The sequence below is a fragment of the Mastomys coucha genome, unplaced genomic scaffold, assembly GCF_008632895.1.
Source record: "Mastomys coucha isolate ucsf_1 unplaced genomic scaffold, UCSF_Mcou_1 pScaffold21, whole genome shotgun sequence".
NCBI classification, from domain to species: Eukaryota; Metazoa; Chordata; class Mammalia; order Rodentia; family Muridae; genus Mastomys; species Mastomys coucha.
In genome coordinates this window covers 93,656,905-93,669,309 of record NW_022196904.1, presented here as the reverse complement: position 1 = coordinate 93,669,309, position 12,405 = coordinate 93,656,905, and the positions used below count along the sequence as shown (strand labels likewise).

The following is a 12,405-nucleotide window of genomic DNA, read 5'->3' as shown; positions in this document are numbered from 1 at the left end:
CTACTTTCTTCATTATCTTTACTTCATTAGCTTGTCATCTATGCTGTAATTTATTCAGTAGGCATAGTATTTAAAATACTTTAACAAGCACAAGGATCATGACATTTGATAGGCTAGACTAAACTGCTTGGATCAGACTTGTTTGAAATTACATTACCCAAGCAAAGCCAAGTGCAATCAGCTCATACAAGACCAAAATGAATGAAGTGAGACACGGGTCTGCCTTACAAGTTTACCTGTAATCTCTTATATACACATGAATTTCACAGTTTTGTGATACTGTAGACAAGGTCTACAGTGAAACTCTACAATGAGATGTGGTCAAGAGGAAGTGATGACTTTTAATCATCTTTCTTTCCTTCAACTTTAATATCCTTTAATTGAAGAGAGAAAGAAGTCCATTTTTGTTAGCTGGATCTAGAATTTTACAGATTACTGGAGATTCAACCCCAAGAATATACTGGCAGGCGTGAGGCTCTACATATACACAGTAACAGCATGTGGAGAAGCCGCTTCTTTACACTTTACTTTTACAGTCACTTGTTTGGGTTTGTCAATTATATCACAAATATCCAGATTTTCATAAAAATGTGACACCATCCTGACTGTGTGGGTGCCACTGTCTTGAAGATGATAAGCTCTAGCGGTATTTATATTAGCCCATTCAGCATGCTCTTCTTGGTTCCATGTCCCCACAACTACAGAAGTTTTTCCATTATCTTTGTCCTCATGATATTGATGAACATGTTTGCCATAGCAGAATTCATATTTCCACCAACCAACACCCCAATGAAAGCAGTAAGAGCCGCTTAGGAACTCCTTTATGAGCTGGTCATCTGTCAGCTTGGAAATATGGGTTGTTCCAACAGTGAGCACTGGCTGAGAACCAACAGCAGTAGGTTTGTGGATGGCTGGAAATCTCTCTTCTTTAGTAGATGGCAAATCTTCCCCTTTGTTTCTAAATGGTGCCCTCAGTATCTCTTCCTGCTGTTCCAACTGTATTAGTGTGAGGTGTTTAAATGGAGATCCCAGCAGTGATTGACAGAATATGTCATTCACAGGAGCAGCTCTGAACTTGTTGTACTAAGGATGACTGCACAAGAGTGGTGTCTAAACGACAACTTCATATTCACAAGTTGTAACTTCAGCTCCTGAAAGGATTTCATGCTTAGATTCAGGATGGCATACGTACATCACAGGACTTGATCTGGGTCGATTTCATTTCAGACTACAAGGTGTACCATTTCCCATTCCCATCGAATAGTAGGGTGTCATCTGACCTTCAATGCTTTTAGTGGGAATTTCATTTGACTTTTCTTTTTCTTTTGCTTCTTGATCTTCTTCATACAGAAGATTCTCAGCCAACATATTCCCAAGGTAGTATTCATGAATATTTACTTTTTGGCCAGTTTCTTTTTCTTCATGGTACCGTCGAATGTTTCCCATGGCATACTTCATAAGTCCAGTAAGATTCAATTCTGTAGGAACAACTGCTCTGTTTAAATAGTGGTTCCAAAAGCTCCCTTGGATTGGGGTCTTTGTCATCCTTTTCTTCTTCCTCATCCCCACTTTTCTGGTATATTCTAATTATTTAATAAATTATGGTATTGTTTATCAGCTGTTAGTTTCAACTCAAATTAATTCTGAACATCAGTGTCTGATGAGAAATCACTCCTCAGCAGAGTATTAGTTTTCTATGGCTGAGCTTCCATTGGCTTCTCACAAGCATGCTAGTACAGGCCATATAGTTTTATTCTTATTTAAATATTTTTCAGACAATATGTTTTGGTCATATTCTTCTCTTCTTCTAACTCCTCCCAGACTCTCCCCATCTCCCTATCCACTTAATCTCATGTTCTTTTTCTCTCTCAAAAGAACAAAAATAAAAAAAGTCATTAGTTTAATAACAGCAATAACAAGACCAATTAGACAAAATATACCTACACAAAAGATGCACAAATACACGAAGTCCATTATGTTAACCCACTCTTCCTGGGCTTGGGACTGCCTTGGAGTATGGTTGATAGACCCAGTAAGGTTCTATTGGAGAAAACGGATTTTTGATTTCCTCATAGCTAGCAATTGCAGCTAGCCTTTTGGCTAGGGTTGCAGTATTTTGTCTATTTCCCCTCCTCAGTGCTTGGATCTTGTCTGCTTTGAATATGTGCAGGTCTTGTATGTGCTGCCATAGTCTCTGTGAGCTCATATGTGTACTGATCCTGTTGTGTCTAGAAGATGTTGTTTCCTTGGATTTACCTACCTCCTCTGGCTCTTAGAATCTTCCCCACCCCTGCTTCTGCATAGATTTCTGAACTTTGAGGGGACAAGTTTGATTAGAGGCATGCCGTTTAGGACTGAGTGCTCCAAAGTCGTTCTCTTTCTGTACATTGCACAATTATGGGTCTCTGTCTTAATTCCCATCTACTGCAAGGGGAAGTTTCTATGCTTAACAGCCATTTTTAAAAATGTCTTCTACATGCCTGCCTCAATGTCCTTTCTGAAATAGGTAAGGGAGGACAAAAACTGCACCGACTTCTAGTACAGACAGAGATGTCTTAGGGTGATTAAATTAAAACTGAATGAATGTTCATTGTTACTTATTGGAGGCAGTGAGTGAAGACTTTACAGGGAATGTGGGCTATGACTCTTGAGTATATATAAGTTCTTGGGGAGTACAGAAAAATAAGCGAGATGTGTTAAATGTTAAGGGTAAGGAAACACTTTTGGTTATAAATGTTTCAGAAAGTAGGAAAAGCAAAGGCATGATGAGGAAAGCAGTAGAAGGCCTGGGTGGGAAGGCCTATGGTGTGTTTTTCCATAGGACAGAAGAGACAGCAAGCTCTGCCATTCATTTTTGAGTAATTAAATGAGAATAACATTTAACCCTAATCAACTGGCCAGAAGTCAGTGTCTTTGCTGGCTCAGATCTCCACCATAGCTTCTGCCCCTTGAATCCTTACTTCATCTTTCTGTGTCTCATCAGCTTTTTCTATTTTCTGTAAAAAATAAAAATAAAAAATAAAAAACAAAACAACCAGTACTCCAGTGTTCAGCCAGTATCCTTACAGGTTCTCATCCAGACTGTGCATCCCTGGGAGAGTGGAGCTTTTCCATGCTTTCCTCTCGAATTACTTTCTTTCAGGACATACAAATATTTTCAAGGTTATAACAGTCACGATAACACCGAAACATATGTTTTCCAGATAATATATTTAAAAATATATATGTTCATTTTATCTTAAATTCATATTTGAAAGTAATAATAATTTATATACATTTTAAAGTTAGGCAAAATAAGGCACCAAGATACTAAGAGGTGAATAGCTTAATGAAAATAACAAAGGAGACAATTGGGAGAGCTGGGATTTTTACAGAGTGTGTGCTTCCAGCATCTTGCATTTTAATGACTACAATATGCTAGATTGTTTATACCCATGTCCAAAAATGTAAAACAAAACAAAATGAAACAAACAAGAAAAAATTTTCCAGCATAATGTTTATATGAAAATAATGATGAAAAATCCTTGGTACTAACCCTGATCTGGGTGAAGTGATGAGCCTTTTGAATCTAACAAGAGGCTCAGCAGGCAAAGTGCTTGCCGTGTAAGCCTGATGAACTGAATTCAAATCCTGGAACATATAGTGGAAGGGTAGACTGGACTCCGGAACAGACTCTCGAAAGCTGTCCTCTGACCTTCCACAGTTGTGTCTTGTCATGTGCACACTAGTAATGGACCACATGTGCAGAATAATAAATAAAAGAAAAATAAATAAATGAATATATGAAATACTTTAAAGTACAAGGTGCTGCCATCTGATTCTTAAAGGCTTAATGCTATGTACAATCACAAAACAAACCACTTCTGCTTGTGTTTCAACTTATCCTCAAAAGTGTATCCCATAAGAACTATCATACAAAGTTCAATGATTCTGTTGTTTATAAAATAGTCTTCCCCATGGATTTGTTCCTATTGGTGATGGGTACATAAGTTTTCATATGTTTTTGTTCAAAGGTGACCAAATTAAAACATATCTATGCTGACTAACATATTGACAAAGACATTCCAAAGCCCCTAGGATTGATTATCCATGTAATTCTCATGTGGCTACAAAGCAATTTTTTTCCAATTTGTAATAAACTTTACCAGCCTCCAAATATGGCTATGTTCTTTTGAAAACTATAGTTATTGTTCACATTTAGTGCACAATCTAATATATATTATATATTTATTCTATGTATTATATCTTCATATATCTAGTATAATATATTTTATGTTATATATTTATATGTTATATATTATGTATAGTATATAGAAATATAACATATTAGATTAAATATTTATTATATATAATTATATATGGATTCAAGTTTTTCAAAAAGTAAAAGTTGTAATAGTAAATGATCTAGTAACTCTTGTTGTCTTTATGTTATTGTTTTTGAAGTACTATTTACAAAACTGTAGAAATATAAACAATGCAAGAGGAATAGTTAAGAAAATGTAGTGTATTTATACAATGGAATGGTATTTGTGCATAAAAAGATAATGGAATTGTGTCATTTGATAAAGACTTAAATGGGAATTGAAGTTATGTGAAGTGAGATGAATCATCCCCTTACAATTATTCTGTTATGAGACATGAGCAGTTGATCTCAAAGAAGATGAGAATGGACTGGTGATCCCTATAAGTCAAGAGAAGTCAGTAGTATATGAACAAATATTAATCAATGGATTCTAAGTTTAGTAGGTAGAAATAGAAAGGTGTGTAGTACCATTGCATAGTAGAGTGACTATAGATATTAATAATCTACTGTGCATTTATAAAGGAACAAATTTTAAAAGTTTTTTACCACAAATTATATCTGAAGAGATAAGTATGTAAACTGATTTAAAAATTATACATGTATTGAAACAGTACCTGGTAATATTATATATAATATATGTATAAATATATTAGAATAGAACATAAATTCTGTTTTTATTATGTTATTTTAAAGATAAGCTTATGGCTGAGAAAATACCTCAATTATTAATATGTTGTTCTTCCAAGAATTAAAACCTAAATTTGATACCAGAACCATTGAGAAAACAAGCTGGACATGGTGGCAACTGCTTGTTTGTACTCTTAGCGCTAGGGAGGCAGAAACAGGAAGATCCAGGGGCTTGCTGGACATCCAGCCTAGACAACTTGATAAGTTCTGGGCTGGCAAGAGACCTTATCTCAGAAAAGAAAGTGGAAGAAAAGAAAGAAGGAAATAAGGAAAGAAAAGGTGGAAGGTACCTGGGCAATACTCTCAGAGGTGATGTCCTAACCTACATACTTATCTGCTACAATGAGGAAGGAGAACAGTATGGTTTGAATATAACAGTCAAAGAAAATGAATATAATTGTCACTTGGCAGTCATGGATGAAACTGGAAGTTGGGTTCCATGAAATAAAGCAGGTATAAAGTATCTCCAGCACTCACTTCTAGATCTAAAATGATGTGGAAACTCATCACGACCTAAAAACAGACTAAGGAGGAAAAGAGAACCTATTCAGTTGATGGTCATGATGAGAGTCTTTGCTCTTGGAAACTAAGTTATATTACAAAGGGAAAGGCTGGGCATATTATAAAGTTGCAACATACATACAGGTGTTTATGCCCAATATTCTAGTTTCTAGAGAAAATATTTTTATTTTTTTATTAGTTATTTTATTTGTTTATATTTCAAATACTATCCCCTTTCCTGGTTTCCCTTCCTTAACACACCTATCCCATCCTCCCTCCCCCTGCTTCTATGAGGGTGCACCCCCCCTCACACACCCACTCCCACCTCACCACCCTAGCATTCCCCTATACTGGGGCATTGAGCCTTCACAAGACCAAGGGCCTCTCCTCCCATTAATGCCAGATAAGACTATCCTCTGCTACATATGCAGCTGGTGCCATGGGTCCCTCTATGTGCAATCTGGTACAACCACTCTGGAAATCAGTCTGGCAGTTCCTGAGAACAGTTTTACTTTATAGCTCAAGCTACGCTGAAACTCATTCTATGTTCAGTTCTGCTTCAAACTCGGCATCCCCCTATATCAGCCTTTCAAGTTCTAGACAACCATACACAGCACTAGTATCTGTAGATATTAATTGCTCCAAAGAATTGAAAAAAATGTACAGGTGTGTAACAGACCTTCTTTTTACTGACTTAAATGGCCTAGGCTCATCTCAAATACAAAATTATGACATTCAAACCTTTCAGGTCTAAACAACACATAAGACAATTATACTTTCTTGTATACTCTTGGATAATAATCAGTTTTCCTGCAAACATTAAATGAACCCAATAAGTTTTTTTTTGGACCCAATAAGTTTTAAAGATGATTTTCATGTGTGATTATTTTTCACTTGGTGGAATATAAACTTGTCATTCACCAACAAAGACAGACCTTGTAGAAATACTGTAGTGAGTTTGTTGTTCTGTAAAACACAATCATTAGTAGATGTTTATGGGTGGTAGACAGATATGAAACTAGTGACTGCACTATGTATATTCTTTATATTGTTGTTTCATTCTCTTTATCCCTGTACATCTACATATTGCACATCCACATAACTGAGGAACTATCAGCAAGAGGATGTTGGGAAAGGGAGGATATTTATTTCAGATATGTCTCTAATAGTCTGTCTGATTTCCAGTGGATGGCCCTAAACCCATGTACATACTGACAGCATGGAGGGGACGCAGTGACTCTTCAAAAAGTGTTTATGAAGACATAGAAGGAGTTGGAAAGGAGGGAAGAGGATTGAATTTGCTCAAAACATATTATACTTACATATATATTTCTGAAACCAAAAATAAAGTGGAAAATTATTGTGATATGAACAAAAGTAATAAAAAGTAGCAGTTTAGAGAAAGTAATTTTGTATTTATTTAATTTGCCTGTGTTACATATAGCTAATGTTACAGTACCCACGAAAGTTGAGAAAATCCAACAGAGTGATTTTAAAACACACAATCTGAAAATTTTATAGGTTATATCATAGAAAAATTCCCAAAATTGCTAGAGTCCCTTAAAAACCTCAGGTTCTGCTTCCAAATATGGCAAGTATAATGAAAAATATGCATAGTATGGTTAATATATTTCCCAAAAGCTTGCCCATATGCCATGTGATATTAAAATATATTCTTTATGTTAACAGAGGAGAATATAACTTTATCAACCTAATTATTATTTCTACCTATTTATTTTTCCTTTATCCAAACATTCTGATAACTTCAACCATCTCTTGGCATATACTATTTCTTCATCATTTTACTCTCATGGACTTTTTCTCAGTTATTTCCAGAAATCTAATGAGGTCCTCATTTCTATTGTCACTGTCTCTCTGCTGTTTCTTCATCTACATGTCAGGCAGATAAAAGCAGCCACCAGGCTTCCTTGATCATCAGACCATGTAGATACTCTTCAAGTGCTTTTCCCTACATTTAAAAAGTCTTTCCTCTAGCTGAGACCATGTAGTGACATTCCATCTTTCAGAATGCCTTCTGACATTAAGGCTGAGAAGAACTCAGACTGTGGTGACCTTCAGCACCCACCCACACCACTCCATCCACACTCACATACATACTGACACTGATGCAGGAATAAGGTACTACTCAAACTTCAGAATGTCCAGGTTAAGAAATCCACAGACATCATCCTAGAGTGGTAACTATTATACATATATGAAGCAAGCATCTTGAAAGGACACTGGAACTCAGAAGAAACCTCCTAGGGAGATATGCCTTCTTCCCTACAAAGTTGGGACACTTTTGTTCATATGTCTTCCCACATCTTGAGGCTGTGTGAGACCTCATTTCTTCCTGTACACTCTTCACATGCCCAAGAATATATGTATGGATCAGCCAGGGTTCACTTGAGATCAGATATCCAAGCTTCCTGTTCTGCATGTGTTCCATGAGCTCCAAGGCAGCTATGTTAAACTTATACTTGTTTTCCTATCTTAAGAAATTAAGGATTTTGTTTTTAAGATTCTGTTGTTTTGTGCATCTGATGACAAAATATTCACCTGTAGTGTCTATTGATCTCACAGTTCAAATTTTCATGCCTTTCTCCTTTGATAATTTTCTGGATATATATGTTAAACACAAACTCTGTTAGCATAGATTCATCTCTCATTCAAACATCTTTTTGTCTAACAAACATTTTGATTACTCCTTCACGAATCTGCTTGGTCTTTACTCCATATACAATTGGATTCAAGGTGGGAGGTAACAAAAGATACAGGTTGGCTATAATAATGTGGATATGATGGGGTATAGTGGTTCTCCCAAAGCGATGAGTGAAGAAGTTGAAGAAGGCTGGGACATAGGTAATAACAATAGCACATATGTGTGATGTGCAGGTACTGAAGGCTTTATGGCGAGCATCTGCAGAAGATAGCTTCACCACAGCATGGATAATCATGGCATAAGACATGAAGATACAGAACATATCAAATCCCCCAATAAATATAGCAGCTATAAGACCATAGATAGCATTAATTTTAATATTGCCACAGGATAGTTTGGCCACAGCCATGTGATCACAATAGGTATGGTGGATGAGGTTTCCTCTACAGTATGGAAGACGCTTGATCAGGAAAGCAAAAGGGATCATGAGTAACACACTTCGAATAAGTGTTGCCAGTCCAACCCTGGTAATCATAGTGTTGGTGAGGATGGTAGTATAGCGTAATGGATAGCATATAGCCACATAGCGGTCAAGCGCCATAAGCATGAGCACACCAGACTCCATGCCTGTCAACATGTGGATGAAAAACATCTGTACAAGGCAGGCATTGAAATCAATCTCCTTGAGACTGAACCAAAAGATGCATAACATACTGGGGACAATTGTATTACACCCAGAAATATCTGTGGCAGACAACATGGCTAGAAAGTAGTACATGGGCCGGTGCAAAGCCTCCTCATGGCTGATGAGGTAGATAAGTCCACAGTTACCTGTGACAGCAATGAGGTACATAAAGCAGAATGGCAGAGAGATCCAGATGTGCACAGCTTCCAACCCAGGAATCCCATTGAGGATGAAGTATCTAGGTGTCAGGCTGGAAGTATTGACCCCAGGCATGGTGATCAGTAGGAAACAAGTCACACTCTATGCTGGTAATAGTGTCTTATGCTGAAGACAAAGGTGACAAGATTTTCTTTTTCTAGACACAAGACATAAAAGTATTTTTTTCGCAACGTAAATAATAAAGAAGAAATATATATATTTTATCCAGACTACATTGCTCTCTCTCCTGTACATTACTAAGTTTGTTACTAAATTAAGGTTTTAAACTTGTGCCCAAACCCTGGGCTGACTTGGCTTTATATTTTCAACTCTATTGTCAAGTGCTAGCTTGCATTCCCAGGTCAGCCACTAGTACTTGATTTCTCCCTTCAATCAATTCCCAAATTGTGGACTTTGCTTAAATAACATTGAATTTGGGAAATTGTCACATCAGTGTGTATTATGGGTTGCAGCTATTAAATAATGTGAGTGTTATACACTATGCAAATCTGTTATGAGTTCGACATGATTAAATGGCTGTGTAAATTCAGGAAATTTGCATTTTTCAAATCTGAAAAATCAAAGGCATAAATATGAATATGCTTTTTTGTACATGAGAAGGCAAAAAACAAATACAAAGTTTACAATTTAAGTAGCATGTTCATATTGTATTTTCCATTGTTTCTTCTCTTTTATTGCTGGTAAAAGTAAGAATTTTTATAATATATACATTTCACCAATGGCTTGTGTCATACATTTAATTAACTCTATTTTTGTTATATACCTTCAAATCTATGTAGATTAATATTATACACATTTATATTACTTATAATCATATATAAATAAATTTATATATATACCATGCTGTCTATCAATCTATAAACTATGTTTTGTCCTTCTTCTATCTTCTTGTCACCATCTCCCAAATAACCTTAGGCTCCTGCATTCAGAAGGATGTAGTCCTTGCACAAAGAAGGATGCATACGTTGTACTCAGGAGGATGCAGTCTTTATTAAGCTTTTGCCAGAATTTAAGGAACACTTGCCTCTCATCTTTGTTTTTCACTTTGAGAACTAAGATCTGTAGAAAAAGTTCCTAATTAAAACCATTAGTCTCTAATATCTTTCTTGGTTAAAATACATGTTTTAAACTTGGAGTGTAATTCTTTTACTTATTGCTTAGTTTACCTTATCAAGTTGTAGTATCTATTTCCCTTAGATCTGTGTTACAGTGTTGTATCTTCTATAATATCTTCACTCCCCTGATTTTCATGACTTTTCTAACTTTTTCCATTCTGGTATAACTAGATATTTCTTTATTTTTTCAGATTAAATATCATTCATAGGGAAATTCATAACACTTTAAATCATTTTCATAAAATATTTAATGCTTTTAATATTAAATAAATTACAGAAAAATTAAACACAACCCTAAATACTAAAACAAATAATATAGTACTATCACAATAAATATTAATGATTTTGTGATTTTTCTCTATAGTAGAAATGTAAATAAAATCATTCCTAACCATCCTTTACTACTTTCTACATCTTTTAATCTTATTCAGGGCAAAATATGGAATCATTATATTTTCTTAAAAAATACTATGCTATTAGAATGTTTTTAAATCTCCAAATACTTCCAGCATTGCCCCAAGTGAGACTACATCAGTCCATCTGTACCTACTGCAGGCTTCTCAAACTCAATAGACATGCACTTCTGGATGCCTCTCTTTATCATTTAAGCAGCTTACCTTATTCTTCTGAGGACTGTGGCATGTGCCTTCAACAATTCCAGGTGTTTGTTCAGAGTTAACACAAAGCCCTCCCACCTTCCAATGTAACATTGTGAATTTAAGGTTTCCTATCCTTTCTGCAATCTTGGCTTCACACTGCATATTCTAATTCTTCCATCTCTGTAGCTTTTGGTGTTATGTGGTATTATTCTCTGGATAGGAAATTTCTCTGTTTTGTACATTGCTGCATATAGCACATGGGAAAATGTGTGACAAAAATAATATGTCGATAATTTCCAAGATCTCCTTTTAAATGATTTTGCTTCTGTAAGATAAGCATCTCAACAAATTGTTGCATTGAAAAATAATAATTCATCTGAAAAATGTCCAGCCTGATTTCAACAGTCAGCAGTAACCTGAAAGACATTGCTAAATGAAATCACAGCTACTGAGAATTGGGAAGTATATGTAGTAGATCCATATAATTATGTGTGTGTTGGTGTGTGTGTGTGTGTGTGTGTCTGTATGTCTGTGTGTGTCTATACATACATGTAAATCTGGGTTTAAATACTATTGCTTATCCTGGCAGATAAAATATCCTAGGGAGACTGTAAAGTCACGGAATCAAATGTATCCCATTGAAGAGAAAGCAGCTAGTGTCAGGGATGGTCTTGTTGCTAAGTTGGGTTACATGATCACAGGAATCCTTTACTGCCCCTGAATTAATACATATTGGTTGATAAAAATTCTTATCACTTTCTAAGGAACACTCAACCACCTGTAGAGAGGCATTTCTCTAAAATTATATAGAAATATATACTTGTCAGCGCTATAACTTTAATACTTCTTACATCAGTATGTTGGAGTCCCATCTCCCAGTACCTAAAGTGTATGTAGTTGTTACCCCTCCCCTCTATTTTCAAAGCCATTTAGAAACCTGTTTACTTCAGAAATTCTACAGACTAAGACCAAGTCCCTGTGTAGTAGTAGTATTTTTGTGTATCCTATACATTTACTTTCTCTGGACCATAACTCACCCCAGTGCTACATGGTTTTAAATCTCCATTCATGATGCTACCACTAAGAAAGAACTGTGCTATATTTAAATAATGAACCTATATAAGAAGCTTAATATTTCCTCTTGAGACTTTTCAAGTAATGGACAAAATGATATGCTTAGGGCATTACAGGTAGAGGCCCTCTAGGTCTCTGAAGAAGGGAGTGTAAATTTAGCACTGAAAAGCAAGATCTATATTTAGAACACAGTTGAGCAGAATGTGTGCAGGTTTCAAATTGTCCTAAGATTTTCCCCGATGAACCACAGGAAGTTAGACATATTTTCTGTGACTTGGTGGATTGTCAACATGGAACTGTATCTACTCTCCAGGGCTGATCAAGTTCTGTTTCATAACTCTACCACATGTCATAAACATATCTCAAAGTTTACTAAAATTATTGAGGAAACAGTTTCTGACCCATATATGTCAAAATAGATAATAAAATAAAACTCATTAAAATGTATTTCTTTAATTGCTTCAGTTTACATATCCATTCAGAGCACTGAACTGTGAAAATGCATTGAGTTTCCACCCTTGAACTTCTCTACATTGGTACAAACATATCACATTTTAAAA

At 35.6% G+C, this 12,405-nt stretch overlaps 1 protein-coding gene and 1 pseudogene across 1 annotated transcript; both read right to left on the bottom strand.

Moving 5' to 3' along the window:
* Positions 1-376: 376 nt before the first annotated feature.
* Positions 377-3,717, bottom strand: LOC116101327 (annotated as a pseudogene).
* Positions 3,718-8,082: 4,365 nt separating this feature from the next.
* LOC116100765 (olfactory receptor 52N2-like) lies at positions 8,083-9,111 on the bottom strand. Its single transcript, XM_031384499.1, has one exon. It carries the CDS (start codon positions 9,109-9,111, stop codon positions 8,161-8,163), a length of 951 nt encoding a protein of 316 aa, XP_031240359.1. The 3' UTR covers positions 8,083-8,160.
* Between the last annotated feature and the right edge of the window lie 3,294 nt (positions 9,112-12,405).